At 37.0% G+C, this 16,498-nt stretch overlaps 1 protein-coding gene across 5 annotated transcripts in view; it reads right to left on the reverse strand.

Annotated features, from left to right (window-relative positions):
• The window catches only part of MYSM1 (Myb like, SWIRM and MPN domains 1), a 52,159-nt gene that overhangs the window by 18,551 nt on the left and 17,110 nt on the right, over positions 1 to 16,498 (reverse strand). For all 5 annotated transcript variants that reach the window (XR_004030096.1, XM_030812912.1, XM_003265144.4 and 2 more), the window contains 5 exons: positions 14,975 to 15,738; positions 9,832 to 9,962; positions 8,384 to 8,487; positions 6,494 to 6,571; positions 4,791 to 4,879 (listed from right to left, as the gene is read on the reverse strand). Coding sequence is in view for 4 of the 5 variants with exons in the window: in XM_030812912.1 (XP_030668772.1) it covers positions 4,791 to 4,879; positions 6,494 to 6,571; positions 8,384 to 8,487; positions 9,832 to 9,962; positions 14,975 to 15,738 (1,166 nt within the window). In the remaining variant the exon portion in view is untranslated. The remainder of the gene's footprint in view (positions 1 to 4,790; positions 4,880 to 6,493; positions 6,572 to 8,383; positions 8,488 to 9,831; positions 9,963 to 14,974; positions 15,739 to 16,498) is intronic.

Consider the following 16,498-nt stretch of genomic DNA (forward strand, 5'->3'; position numbering starts at 1 on the left):
CACCCAACACAGGAGCACCCAGATTCATAAAGCAAGTCCTGAGTGACCTACAAAGGGACTTAAACTCCCACACAATAATAATGGGAGATTTTAACACCCCACTGTCAGCATTAGACAGATCAACGAGACAGAAAGTTAACAAGGATATCCAGGAATTGAACTCAGCTCTACATAAAGTGGACCTAATAGACATCTACAGAACTCTCCACCCCAAGTCAACAGAATATACATTTTTTTCAGCACCACACCACACCTATTCCAAAATTGACCACATAGTTGGAAGTAAAGCTCTCCTCAGCAAATGTAAAAGAACAGAAATTATAACAAACTGTCTCTCAGACCACAGTGCAATCAAACTAGAACTCAGGATTAAGAAACTCACTCAAAACTGCTCAACTACATGGAAACTGAACAACCTGCTCCTGAATGACTATTGGGTACATAATGAAATGAAGGCAGAAATAAAGATGTTCTTTGAAACCAACGAGAACAAAGACACAACATACCAGAATCTCTGGGACACATTCAAAGCAGTGTGTAGAGGGAAATTTATAGCACTAAATGCCCACAAGAGAAAGCAGGAAAGATCCAAAATTGACTCCCTAACATCACAATTAAAAGAACTAGAAAAGCAAGAGCAAACACATTCAAAAGCTAGCAGAAGGCTAGAAATAACTAAAATCAGAGCAGAACTGAAGGAAATAGAGACACAAAAAACCCTTCAAAAAATTAATGAATCCAGGAGCTGGTTTTTTGAAAAGATCAACAAAATTGATGGACCGCTAGCAAGACTAATAAAGAAGAAAAGAGAGAAGAATCAAATAGATGCAATAAAAAACGAAAAAGGGGATATCACCACCGATCCCACAGAAATACAATCTACCATCAGAGAATACTACAAACACCTCTATGCAAATAAACTAGAAAATCTAGAAGAAATGGATAAATTCCTCGACAAATACACCCTCCCAAGACTAAACCAGGAAGAAGTTGAATCTCTGAATAGACCAATAACAGGTTCTGAAATTGTGGCAATAATCAATAGCTTACCAACCAAAAAGAGTCCAGGACCTGATGGATTCACAGCCGAATTCTACCAGAGGTACAAGGAGGAACTGGTACCATTCCTTCTGAAACTATTCCAATCGATAGAAAAAGAGGGAATCCTCCCTAACACATTTTATGAAGCCAGCATCGTCCTGATACCAAAACCTGGCAGAGACATAACCAAAAAAGAGAATTTCAGACCAATATCCTTGATGAACATTGATGCAAAAATCCTCAATAAAATACTGGCAAACCGAATCCAGCAGCACATCAAAAAGCTTATCCACCATGATCAAGTGGGCTTCATCCCTGGGATGCAAGGCTGGTTCAACATTCGCAAATCAATAAATGTAATCCAACATATAAACAGAACCAAAGACAAAAACCACATGATTATCTCAATAGATGCAGAAAAGGCCTTTGACAAAATTCAACAACCCTTCATGCTAAAAACTCTCAATAAAGTAGGTATTGATGGGACGTATCTCAAAATAATAAGAGCTATCTATGACAAACCCACAGCCAATATCATACTGAATGGGCAAAAACTGGAAGCATTCCCTCTGAAAACTGGCACAAGACAGGGATGCCCTCTCTCACCGCTCCTGTTCAACATAGTGCTGGAAGTTCTGGCCAGAGCAATCAGGCAGGAGAAGGAAATAAAAGGTATTCAATTAGGAAAAGAGGAAGTCAAATTGTCCCTGTTTGCAGATGACATGATTGTATATCTAGAAAACCCCATTGTCTCAGCCCAAAATCTCCTTAAGCTGATTAGCAACTTCAGCGAAGTCTCAGGATACAAAATTAATGTACAAAAATCACAAGCATTCTTGTACACCAATAACAGACAAACAGAGAGCCAAATCATGGATGAACTCCCATTCACAATTGCTTCAAAGAGAATAAAATACCTAGGAATCCAACTTACAAGGGATGTGAAGGACCTCTTCAAGGAGAACTACAAACCACTGCTCAATGAAATAAAAGAGGATACAAACAAATGGAAGAACATTCCATGCTCATGGGTTGGAAGAATCAATATCGTGAAAATGGCCATACTGCCCAAGGTAATTTATAGATTCAATGCCATCCCCATCAAGCTACCAATGACTTTCTTCACAGAATTGGAAAAAACTACTTTAAAGTTCATATGGAACCAAAAAAGAGCCCGCATCGCCAAGTCAATCCTAAGCCAAAAGAACAAAGCTGGAGGCATCACGCTACCTGACTTTAAACTATACTACAAGGCTACAGTAACCAAAACAGCATGGTACTGGTACCACAACAGAGACATAGATCAATGGAACAGAACAGAGCCCTCAGAAATGATGCCGCATAGCTACAACTATCTGATCTTTGACAAACCTGACAAAAACAAGAAATGGGGAAAGGATTCCCTATTTAATAAATGGTGCTGGGAAAACTGGCTAGCCATATGTAGAAAGCTGAAACTGGATCCCTTCCTTACACCTTATACAAAAATTAATTCAAGATGGATTAAAGACTTATATGTTAGACCTAAAACCATTAAAATCCTACAAGAAAACCTAGGCAATACCATTCAGGACATAGGCGTGGGCAAGGACTTCATGTCTAAAACACCAAAAGCAATGGCAACAAAAGCCAAAATCACAAATGGGATCTCATTAAACTAAAGAGCTTCTGCACAGCAAAAGAAACTATCATCAGAATGAACAGGCAACCTACAGAATGGGAAAAAATTTTTGCAACCTACTCATCTGACAAAGGGCTAATATCCAGAATCTATAATGAACTCAAACAAATTTACAAGAAAAAAACAAACAACCCCATCAAAAAGTGGGCAGAGGACATGAACAGACACTTCTCAAAAGAAGACATTTATGCAGCCAGAAAACACATGAAGAAATGCTCCTCATCACTGGCCATCAGAGAAATGCAAATAAAAACCACAATGAGATACCATCTCACACCAGTTAGAATGGCCATCATTAAAAAATCAGGAAACAACAGGTGCTGGAGAGGATGTGGAGAAATAGGAACACTTTTACACTGTTGGTGGGACTGTAAACTAGTTCAACCATTGTGGAAGTCAGTGTGGCGATTCCTCAGGGATCTCGAACTAGAAATACCATTTGACCCAGCCATCCCATTACTGGGTATATACCCAAAGGACTATAAATCATGCTGCTATAAAGACACATGCACACGTATGTTTATTGCGGCACTATTCACAATAGCAAAGAGTTGGAACCAACCCAAATGTCCAACAACGATAGACTGGATTAAGAAAATGTGGCACATATACACCATGGAATACTATGCAGCCATAAAAAATGATGAGTTCATGTCCTTTGTAGGGACATGGATGAAACTGGAAAACATCATTCTCAGTAAACTATCGCAAGGACAAAAAACCAAACACCACATGTTCTCACTCATAGGTGGGAATTGAACAATGAGAACTCATGGACACAGGAAGGGGAACATCACACTCCGGGGACTGTTGTGGGGTGGGGGGAGGGGGGAGGGACAGCATTAGGAGATACACCTAATGCTAAATGACGAGTTAATGGGTGCAGGAAATCAACATGGCACATGGATACATATGTAACAAACCTGCACATTGTGCACATGTACCCTAAAACCCTAAAGTATAATAAAAAAAAAAATAAAATAAAAAAATAAAAAAAAAAAAAAAAAAAAAAGAAATGTTATAGTGCAACAAAGGCTAAAATGAGAAAAGTGGATCTGGATTCAAAAAGATCCTGAAGACCTTGAACAATGACTTGAAAATCATAATAAATATAAGTCTCACATACAGAGTCAGAAAATCAATTATGTGCATACTGGATGAGGAGTCCTAGCTTATTGAGGACTATTTTTTACATAGTTTATCTAATTTAGTCTCACAACAACTGTGTAAGTTTTATTTTTATTTTAGAGAGGTAATATATAATGTAATGATTAGGGGTATGAATTCTTAAGCTTAACACTTGGGTTTAAAATCAACAGCTCTACTACTTAACAGTGTGAGCAAGTTATTAAACCTCTCTATGCCTCTCAGTTTCCTCATCTATAAAATGGGAGTGAGAATATTAACTAATGCACAGGCTTGTCATGAAGACTATATGAGCTAATAAATATAAAGTGCTTAAAATACAGCTAACAGTGTAATTTAAATTATTGTTTTATAAATGAGAACCTAAGGTTTACCCAAGGACATTTATCAGGCAAAAATATGATCTAGTGGCATTCCTGGATATCTTCTTTTAAAAGGTACACTGACAAAACTACAGTCAATTCAATGGCGCATCTGCAGGAAGAGGGAATAGAAAATCGGAGCATTTAACTTATTTGGTGACCCTTAATTTTAAAAGGCTCAAATTTTAGATTACACATGCATTAGAAAACAACAACAAACCATGCAACAACTTGCTAACAATTAGTACCACCCAAAGCAAACTCAGCCATTTCATGAAGGTTCCTGTCCATAGTGTCTAGAGTTGAATAACCAACCTGTCCTAAACAGGGCCCCTTCACAACATATGTTGGATCATATGTTCAACGAATCTGAACAAATTTAAAACGTTTGTTCAAGGTCTTCCAAATTCATAATCAGTGAAACAAAAAAATCTAAAAAATTGTAGCGGTATTTTTTAAACTTAATGTGAACAATATAATGCAGCTATTGAATATTTTTTCATACATTATCTAGCCATTTGTGATAAATGTTTAAAAACCACATTTATGTAACACTACACCTTTTTGTTGGTCTTGGCACTTTTACAGATTTAACAGGTCTGCCTTTTTCCTCTTCTCTTCTTTTTGCCAACTCCTCAGCAGAGAGATGCTAAAACAAAATGCCAACTGATTAAGGAGTCCATCATCTACTAAGAGGCAGAATAAAAATAGTCCTTTAAAATCAAATTGAAGGGCATGTGAGGACAAGAGAGACTAAATTGATATAGATGGGCTTCCTTTTTGCTACCAACATGTAGAAAGGCTGGACAGTATTTTTTAAAAATTGTTTCAAAAGATACGGCCATCCCGAACTGAAAATTTACTCCTTCTTTTGATTTGCCCATTTCAATCAATGGTACCAGTCACCCAGGTTCAAAAACCTCAGAATCACCTGAGTCTTTTATTTCCCATTTCTACTTACCATATTCTACTGTGTTGAGTTTTCTTTCACAACTGAGAGACAGTGCAGAGTAATGATTAAGAACAGATTCTGGATCTAGAATGTCTGGCCCAGTTATTTACTAGCTTGGTGACCCTAGGCAAATTCTAAAGCTTTCATGCTTCAGTTACCTCATCTTTAAAAATGGCAACAATAAAAGTAATAATAAAAAGTAAACAATAATACCACTGTCATGGTATTATTGTGAAGATTGAGTTAATGTTTATAAAATACTGACATTGTCTGACACACAGTAAGCCATTTGTGTTTATAAAATAAAGTAAATCTCTATTCCATTTCTATGACCAACTTACACCCTGCTCCAGATGAACTATGCACCTTTTCCAGAATATATCTAGTATTTTCCCATGTCTTCAGCTTTGTTCCCTCAGCCTAAAGTGTACTCATCTCCATTTTGAGATTCTTCTGCAGATCCTTCAGATCAGATTATACCCCACATACACTATGAAACCTGCCCTGATCACATCCTTTGGGAGAAACTTACAATTCTTGGGACCAACCTTATTGAACTTACCATAGGTTTTGTCTTTCCTATTAGAAATACAAGCCCTTTATGGGAAGGCTGAATTACGAATTACTGTGCCTAGAATAGTACTCAGGTGAGAAGTTGAGGGCAGGCAATGCGGAGGAGGAAAGACAGACAACTCAAGTTTGAGTACCTTGTGCACGCAAGGCTTACTGAATACCTAGTACTAGCATCTTTATATAGTCTATCTCATTTCTTTCTTACAACAATACTTTGAGGGAGGTATTATTATTATTCACAATTCGTAAGTTAAGAAAGCATAAGATTCTGTGAGGTTAAGTAGTTGCTTAAAGTAACAAAGCCAGTACGTACACATTCACACATTCTATCCATTCTACTGCACTAGCTGTTACAAAAAATATATATATTTAGAACACATGTGTGTCTAATGTCTAATGCTTACAACAATATTTTCATTGGTACATCAGAACCTCTTCCAATAAATGTTTAATGAAACGAATTGGGCATACCGACTTCTTGACACCCTTATCTTGAGTTAGAGACAAGAATACAGAGACAGAGAACCCAAGTTCTGAAATGAGTTAAACTCCTAGTTAACTGCACCACCAGTGCCTTCTACTTTGGTGTTTACTGGTGACTTCCAGACAAATTAACATGGGAATGAAAACATACATGTTAATGTATGAAACAAGTACAATACATATGACATTAAGATGTACAAATATATATTTAAAAACCAGTTTTCATGGATGAGCCATTTGAAAGGTCAAAGTTACCTCAAACGTTTGTCCTTCTAAGTCCTTTGCATCACACCAGTTTCCCCATGGGTCTCGGACCCTACGTCTCCTTGTACGCTGCGATGAGATTAAAGCAAAAGGTAGCAAGATTAATATGGAGAAATCATAGCACATTAATACACAAAATGAAAACAATAATTATCTAAAAGTCAATTAATCTATCAATTTAAATAGTATAATCTCTGGCAATGCCTGACTAAATTTTATTAATTTATGTTCAATAGTTAGCACTCTGGTTACAAATATAACAAATCAGTGATGGCGAGGTAAGGGCAGGAGCACCAGTAGCAGGTGGGCAGGGTGTGGGCTGGGTGTTGGCACCAGAGGGCTATTTAAAAAATAAGATCAGTAATGATTTTCTGTATTTTGCTAGCATTTCTTCTTAGCTTTTATATTTCCTTTCATTACGTAGGAGCTAAAACACTATGACAAAATTTTGGGGTTTTTTTGAGACAGAGTCTCACTGTGTCTCCCAGGCTGGAAGGCAGTGGCGCAATCTTGGCTTACTGCAACCTCCATGTCCCGGATAGAGTGATTCTCCTGCCTCAGACTCCCGAGCAGGAACAAAACTATTTTTAAGATCAAAAAGAACCACCAAGAAAATGGCTTCCTTTTCAACCACTTGTGGTAGAAAATCTGCAAGAACACACAGCAAGAGGTATAATATTGAAAACTAGAAGCAAAATAATTATTATCTCCAGCTTTAGAAAGGAGGTGGCCTAGTTGATCAAATAATGAAAAATTACAAAGTTGGTTGACTACATTATTAAAATCCAGTTTTGCAAACCTCAGTAGTGAGGCCTTTAAAATGGACCAGTTGCCAAAGGACAGTGTATGACTAGCACCAGCAACTCTAACTGATAACATTCTTTAAGATAGTAAATCTAGACAGAAATGGTTTATAGCCTAAATACTCAGAGAAAAACAGCTATTTTAGCACCTATACTTTCTTTTTCATATCTTATTACTAATTTAATCCATTAGTAAAACTAACAGGATCATATTATAACTCTGCCTTATAAAAAGTGTTGGATCAGCTGGGCACGGTGGCTCATGCCTATAATCCCAGCACTTTGGGAGGCCGAGGCAGGTGGATCACGAGATCAGGAGATCAAGACCATCCTGGTTAACACAGTGAAACCCTGTCTCTACTAAAAATACAAAAAAAATTAGCTTGGTGTGGTGGTGGGCGCCTGTAGTCCCAGCTACTCGGGAGGCTGAGGCATGAGAATGGTGTGAACCTGGGAGGTGGAGCTTGCAGTGAGCCGAGATGGCGCTGCCACACTCTAGCCTGGGTGACACAGCGAGACTCCATCTCAACAAAAAAAAAAGAAAAAAAAAAGCGTTGGATCACATTTTTATTTGTTTTTTTCCCCCGCAAGATGTTTCTTTTTCTTCTAGTAGGTCACTTTATTTTTAAAGCATGATTGACGAATTTTAAAATATTATAAAACTGACTCCAAGAATTACAAAAAAGTCTAGTTATTCCAAAAAGGTGATTCTTAAGGTTAAGAATTTTAAAAGAAAAATAAATGAGAGAAAAAAAAACTGAACTACATACTTTTAAAAGACACATTAGATTTATAAATTAAAATGAAGCATCTCAAGACCACTTTAGGAAAATATTATGCTTCTGCATCAAGTTTGCTAGTACATTTTAAGGGTTTTTAGGTTTGTTTTTGCCTTAGAAAGCAACATGAAATTGAATGAAACCCAGAAAAGTGAATTGCTAAGGTGAAATACAAGAGGAAACATGTTTTTCTACTAAACGGTCGTTTATTAAACAGCTCAAGAGAAGTAGGTAAACCGCACTAAACAGAGTAAGCAGCAATGTGGAGAGATCACTGAGAGAGACAGATGACTGCTTACCATAGACTGCAGACGCTGGGCAAGTTGGTATGCTTCTACTGCATCTTTTCTGTCTCTGATTCGTACTTTGTCAACTGTTTGTGGCCTATTATACACAGCCTGTTCTATTGGAATTCAGGAAAGATAAAACCATCTATTATTTTGTGAAACTCACTTGTTAAACAGGAAGACACACGTACACTGACTATAGTGGAGCTTCTATGACTCTTATTTCACGATCATATATTTGATGTGCTACTGAGCACCCCTCAAATTAAAAGTAATGCTGTTATTATAAGAAAATCTTAATAAATGGAATATTTAGAAAATGGGTAATTTGCTAACTCTGGCAGTCTAATACAGAAAACATGATTTAATTTTTCTTTTGGTGGCTGAGGAAGCGAAAATCCTTTAGTTTTCCTGAAAAGCTAGTCTCAGTATTCAAGGCTTTGGGAAAACAAAGACACTGAAATGAAGGATAGATTCCCAGGCAAATTAAATTCTATCTAGCTCAATATAAAAGAAAATCATATTTGACAGAAAATCTTCTCGTTAGTTGTCTCCTTTCATAGACAAACACAGAATATACTCTTCTTAAACCATGGGTTACAAGGTTTTATGTACCTTATCACTTTGTAGCTATTAATGGTTGTGTCATTTTAATTCAATAAAAGAGTAGAGGTCAGGCGCGGTGGCTCACACCTGTGATCCCAGCATTTTGGGAGGCTGAGGCGGGCAAATCACGAGGTCAGGAGTTCAAGACCAGTCTGGCCAATATGGTGAAACCCTGTCTCTACTAATCATACAAAAATTAGCCAGGTGTGGTGGCATGCGCCTGTAGTCCCAGCTACTCTGGAGACTGAAGCAAAAGAATCGCTTGAACCCAGGAGGCGGAAGTTGCAGTGAGCAGAGATCACACCACTGCACTCCAGCCTGGGCAACAGAGCGAGAAAAAAAAAATAAAAGAGTAGAATATATTTTAAAATATGTATATTCATTAACTTTAAATTTGAAAAAAACTAAGGTCCCATTGTCTTCCATGAAAAATATTTTGACGCTTTTATTACATTTAAGTGTAGAGGCTCACAAATTATTTCCTTTATTTAAACATTGATAGGGAGTATTTCTAGCATGAATATAGTATTTGCAAATTAAATGGGCTATTATTAGACTTTTCATAAAATAATTTTACTTTTATCTGCTAAAGAACTGTATTCTTAAATTATTTCTATTACTTAGATTGAATATTTTACCTTTAAAGTTACACTCTCAATTTTCAGTGTAGGTCAAATGAAAACACAGTTTAACCAACAGTAAAATCTTAATAAAACATTTATTAAATAATGTTATAGCACCTCTGAATTCTATATACATATAACTACTTGAATTCTAACCATCATAGAAATGAATAAGTGCTGTTAAGGATAAAAAATGTCGAGTAAAAGATGTTGTTGGGTTTTTATTTTTACCACATCCAAAATTGATTGCTCCTATCAATTCGAGGTATGTATGAATCCGTCCAATACAATTAACATCCCCACAGTTCTTCAGGCCAGGACGTACTGAGGTCTTATTTAAGTATTTCGGTTTGCATATCTCCCTAATTAAGAGATAGAAGTACAATTATTTTGGATAAATAAAAACGTGAAGAAAGATTTCTGGGGAAAACTTTAAATATGTGAAATATCTTTAAATTTTAACCCCTTTCAATGTATAAATGTGTAATAAATACAATACTAATACATAATACCCATGTACTTTTTTTCTGAAATAAAATATCCTTAAATGACACAATAACTTATTAGCGTAATTTTTTACAAGCAATATTTCTTCCCCAATGTTAAATTCATAGATTCCAGTTATCCCAGGACCTTGAAGTTAGAAATTTATTTATGTACAGACACAAATTAAATCTTTTAAATACAAAGAGCACTTTGATAATATATAGAAAAGATTTAGTATTAGACGTTTCCAATTTGTAATATATTACTTTGATTCACCTACTCTTATTTTGCTTAAAAGTGTCTTTCAATTATCAGCTATCTTATAAATGCTTAAACATTTTATATTTGTTTTTAATTATGATGACAACAAATATTAAGTGCTTACTTTCAGTGGAAAACAGAAACAGACATTATAAGGGATTCCAAAGGGGAATCAAGAAACTCCCAAAGATTATGAAAGAAATAAGAGGTTTATATAATAAAACACATATTTACTGAATATACTTAATGTACCTTGCTAGATGGTACAACATAAAATTCAAGTAATAAAGAACTTAGTAGAAACTAATTACTGAGTGCTTAAGCCAGATTATTGTGCTGAGTTACACATCCTTAATCTTTACAACTATACAAGGTAGATTTTATTAATATTATTCTCATTTTGGAAATGAGGAAGCAAGGGGGTCAGAGTAAAGCACTTAAGGAGGGGACATAATCAGGATTCAAGTATAGATATTATAAATTTAGGTATTCAGATATCTCATATAACATGGGTATTTCTCATTCGATCATTATTTTATTACATGAATATATTGTTCTAAGCACTAGAGATACACAGATAATGTAAAATTTCTAACCTTACAGATCTTACATTCTAATGGGAGGGACTGTCAATAATCAATGAACAATATATATTACACTTTCAGGTAGCAATAGTGCTAAGTAAGAAGGTCAAGGGGATGGAGTGGGACAAACAGGCATAGACTAGATAGATAGGGTGCTTAGGGTAGGCCTCACTAGGCAGAATAGAGGGTAAAAATAATTTGTGATGTGGGAGGGTACCACAACTTCCATAGAAACGTTGAGATTTCAGTGTGTCTCGCAAGAAAATGAAACAAAATTGTACAAATGAAGGCAATAAAGCAGGCAAGAGTATGGCTACCAAGAAACCAAAGGAGTCTGAAAAAACTAGACTGAGCTAACTGAAGACAACTCAAAGTAAAAGGCTTTAAACAGAACTCAGTAATCTAGCACAGTGCTGAACAAATGGTAAGGACTCTAAAAATATCTGTTCATGAAATAATGATTCATGTTCAATCTTTTCCCCCTACCAAATAAGAGTACCTTCTATATTCTGAGCATTCTTTAAGAACTAGATTCAACAACTAACAGATAAAAATCTGCCCTCATGTTGCCTGCATTATCATGGGGGTTGAGGGGAGAAGGGACAGTACACAAAAAAAAATGTAATTATTTGTGGCAGTAATAAGTTCTATAAAGAAAATAAAAGGCCGGGCGCAGTGGCTCACGCCTGTAATCCCAGCACTTTGGGAGGCCGACGCGGGCGGATCACCTGAGGTCGGGAGTTTGAGACTAGCCTGACCAATATGGAGAAACCCTGTCTCTACTAAAAATACAAAATTAGCCAGGCATGGTGGCACATGCCTGTAATCCCAGCTACTCGGGAGGCTGAGGCAGGAGAAGCGCTTGAACCCAGGAGGCGGAGGTTGCAGTGAGCCAAGATCGTGCCATCACACTCCAGCCTGGGCAACAAGAGTGAATTGTCTCAAAAAAAAAAAAAAGAAAAGAAAATACAGGGCAAGAGAATGAAAAGGGAGGAGATATGTGAGATATTTTAGATAAGCCTCTAATTTCCCTTGACCAGATTTCAATGAGACAAGAAAGCAACACTTGCCAAAATATGGGAGAAGAACATCCAAAGCAGAGTGAAAAGTCAGGGTCAAGGCCATGAGTTGGAAGTGTGAAAATGAGTCAAGACTGCAGACTCCAATATCCCCTTTACCTAGTGTGACCTGGAAAAGTTTTTTATCCTCTGTGAACCTTTTTCTTATCTATAAAGTGGGAGCGAGGTTGTCAAAAGGATTGGAGATGACTTAAATACAGTACATGGTATTCAGGAGGCATTCAGTAATGGTACTGGTTACTATTTTAATAAAAATATTCCCCTAACCAGGGAATCAACTGCATCTGCTTTTATGAAAAGGATCTTTATCTATAAACAAATCTGGCAGGCTTCTTTTTATTTCAAAACTTTAACTCTTCTATTTTTTTTTAACACCACCTCCAGTGCCTAACCACTCACTCTCTTCTATTTCTGAACAAATGTGAGTTCCTGTTCAAAACCTTTTTTGCTTTCACAATGTTCTGCTAAATCACCATAATGAAATAGCAATACCTAACCAGTTTCATGAACCAAGGCAAATGACTTAGGAAACTATTGCCATGTAATTTATAGTACCTATATAAATTAATCTGCCTTATTTGGAATTCAAAATTCAAAGTAACCAATATAGAATTTGATTAAAGTAACAAGAATATAGTGATCATTTATGTGGACATTTCTAAGAGACAGGATCTTGCTCTGTTGCCCAGGCTAGTGTACAGTGGCATGATCCCAGCTCACTGCAGCCTCGAACTCCTGGGCTCAAGTGATTCTCCTGCTTCAGTCTCCTGAGTAGCTACGACGACAGGCACGAAACACCACGCCTAAGTTTTAAAAAATTTTTTTGTAGAGACAGGGTCTTGCTATGTTGCCCAAACTAGTCTCGAACTCCTGGCCTCAAGTAATCCTCTTGTCTCAGCCTCTGAAAGCGCGGGGAAAGTTGTGAGCCAGCCGGGCATGGTGGCTTACACCTGCAATCCCAGCACTTTGGGTGGCCGAGGTGAGTGGATTACCTGAGGTCAGGAGTTCTAGACCAGCCTGGTCAATGTGGTGAAACCCCGTCTCTACTAAAAATACAAAAATTAGCCAGGCATGGTGGCACACACCTGTAGTCCCAGCTGCATGGGAGGCTGAGGCAGAAGAATCGCTTCAACCTGGGAGACAGAGGTTGCAGTGAGGTGATATCATGCCAAGGCACTCCAGCCTGGGAGAAAGAGTGAAACTCTGTCTCAAAAAAAAAAAAAAAAAAGTTGTGAGCCACTACTCCTGACCAATATGGACATTTTTTAGTTAGTTATGATTTCAAGGTCCTTAAATTTTGGCCATTCGCCCTCTTATTTCCAAAAACAAAAGTAGGCACCAATAGAAATCTAATTTAACTAGTCTTGTCATTAGTGTGAATTAGGCCATGTAGAATAAAAGAGTGATTTACAGACAGACTGAAGTCCTTCATGTGTCAGTGACTGGTTGTATAATCAAAGGCAGGTCCCTAAACCTCTCCTGATCTCAGAATCATTCTCTATCAAATAAACATAATACCATCTGCATTATTTTACAGGATTGTTTTAAAAAATCAAGTAAGATGATACAAAAAGCTCTTTAAAAACTATAAGGCACTATGTAAAGTCAGGAGTTGTTCCTTACAAGTATTCTTTAGTATGATGCCACCCTGACCCACATGTTGTACTTTCAGCACCTCCACCATCTGTAAGATAACTAAGAGTCAAGAAAAAGAACAAACCTCCTCCTTTTAGAATACAGCCATCTTTAAAAACCAAAGACTTATATTGTGTGGGTAAAATGAAGGTTACCAATTTATTATACCAAGTTGTTTTCCTTTGGTAACCCTTCTAGATTATAGCAGAAAGTTACTGCAATAGGACAGGAAGGCTTTTGATACAAAAGAGAACAAAGGACAAAGCAGAACACCTGCTCAAGGAACTAGAAAGCTCTCTGTAAAGATGGCCCTATACAATCTGATAGCTTCTGAAACAGTATTGGCAATTATGATTTTTTTTAATTATTATTATTTTTTTTTGAGATGAAGTCTCGCTCTGTCGCCCAGGCTGGAGTGCAGTGGCACGATCTCAGCTCACTGCAACCTCTGCCTCCCAGGTTCAAGAGATTGTCCTGCCTCAGCATCCCGAGTAGCTGGGATTACAGGCACCTGCCACAATGCCCAGCTAATATATATATATAGTTATTTTTAGAAGGGACAGGGTTTCACCATGTGAGCCAGGCTGGTCTCAAACTCCTGCCCTCAAATGATCTGCCTGCCTTGGCCTCCCAAAATGCTGGGATTACAGGCATGAGCCACCGTGTTCAGCCAGCAATTATAAATGTTTAATGATGGTTTAATTAATCTGTTTTAAAAAATTCAAATTAGGCTAGTAAGGTGAGAAATTTTGGGGTTTGTTCCCTAACCTTCATTAAATAATTCAAATAAACGGTACTGACAATCTAGAGAATAAGCTTCATCTATCAGAAAACTGTATCCTGATAAAGCTGGATGAAGAAATTAATAGCACATTATTGCCACACGTTCAAAGTTAAAAGCATTTAAGATCACTATTTAGGAGAAGTGTTTCTGCAATCTGGCCCATTTAATACTATTGCTGTCATCAAATTTTTCTTTCTTTGTACTCAAAGTACATGATAAACCGGAAAGAATTATTTCCCTTTTCCCGTGCAGTGGTGTTCTCTCTATATCTTCCTAATGCTGTCCTAGGAGACTGCTTCATAAAGCAATCGTCTATCCCTTTTATTCCAGGCCCACAATCTAATGAATAGGCAAAAAGATGGGTTATGAGAGTTATAGGTGATAATGTTTACCAAAGTTTTTTTTCATTACAAGAAATCTTAAATCTTCCCTACTGTAGTGATCTCTAGATCTACTAGCAAAATTCTAAATTCTGTATAGGCCTAATTAAAATACTTCAGAATATCAGGTTTTAAAACAACATCTATAATATAATTCTTTCTTACCATTGATCCAAAATATAATTTCTAATTTTCAAATAGCGTTCTGGTGTTTTAGCTTGGCGCCCCTCAAAAAACTCAGGAATTGCTTGTTTTTCTTCTTCTTGAATGATATTTCTATCTATTTCTATTTCCTGTTCTGGTGGCTTAAGCTCTTCTTCCTCATGGCTTTCTTCTACCATTTGGCAAGAAGAATGAAAAAGCACTTCATTATCATTCAAATTTTTCTGAATTTCACAAGGCTCTGGAGAAGGCAACTGCCTGGCATCAACTATTATTCCCCTTCCATCATGCTTATTGCAGTTTTTAATCAATTCATTAAATTTCTGGTCATCTAATTCAATTGATTTTTTGTCACCGTTGCTCTGTTTCTCAGTCCACAGTGTAATTTCTGAGCTTGAAAGTGTTTCATCTTGCTTTTCATTTTGAAGACAGTCCCTGGAAGACTTAGAAAAGAGAGCTTCCCGGCTGTCAGAAGCAATGAATTCTCCTTGATTGGCTTCATGCATTTTACTATTAGGAAAGTCTAACAAGAGATCACTGCTAGAATTCTTCTGGGGTGTTTGAGAAGACAACTCGTCCACCTCATCTGTGATGTCTACTTCTTCATCATCAGATAATTTTTCAATTTTTACAGCATTCAAGTTGGGATCAGCACGTCCCCTTAAACATGATGGTGTCCATGCCTTTGTTCCTTTATCTTCATTTTTAACTTGAAGATTATGGCCGGTCTTCTGATTTGGTGTTTCTTTATCCAGACCGCATTTGACCTTATTAAAAATCAAAATAAAATCCCCATAATGTTAAGATTTAAAAATTTAATCACTGGCATACACAAAAAAGGATAAATACAGTGTTATTAAACTGAGTACATGTAAATGGTACATTATACCTCTAATGCGCTTTTCTTTTCTTTTTTTTTTTTGAGACGGAGTCTTGCTCTGTCGCCCAGGCTGGAGTGCAGTGGCGCAATCCCAGCTCACTGCAAGCTCCGCCTCCTGGGTTCACACCATTCTCCTGCCTCAGCCTCCCAAGTAGCTGGGACTACAGGCGCCTGCCACCACACCCGGCTAATTTTTTGTATTTTTAGTAGAGATGGGGTTTCACCGTGTTAGTCAGGATGGTCTCGATCTCCTGACCTCGTGATCCACCCGCCTTGGCCTCCCAAAGTGCTGGGATTACAGGCAATGCGTTTTCCTTTAAAAGGGTTCATAACTGCATTTTAGACAAGATCGGGCGCGTTCATGGTGGTAGGACCATAGACTACAACTGCATTTCAAATGTAAAGGATCACCATTTAAAATTTCTATAAATATATAACTAATTCATGGGTCTGGTGATTTTTATTAATCAAATAATCATGACCTATATTTACTACTTATTTTTCAATATTAAGTTGAAAACAGCAGCCTGGCTGAGATCAACCATATGGAATAAACCAGTAACTATCATACTAAGGTATTGTACAACATACTGAAATATTTTTAAAGGCTTCTCAGAATATCTGATACCGTAGCTGATTGTTTCTTA

This window comes from Nomascus leucogenys, chromosome 5 (assembly GCF_006542625.1).
Source record: "Nomascus leucogenys isolate Asia chromosome 5, Asia_NLE_v1, whole genome shotgun sequence".
In the NCBI taxonomy this organism is placed as follows: Eukaryota; Metazoa; Chordata; class Mammalia; order Primates; family Hylobatidae; genus Nomascus; species Nomascus leucogenys.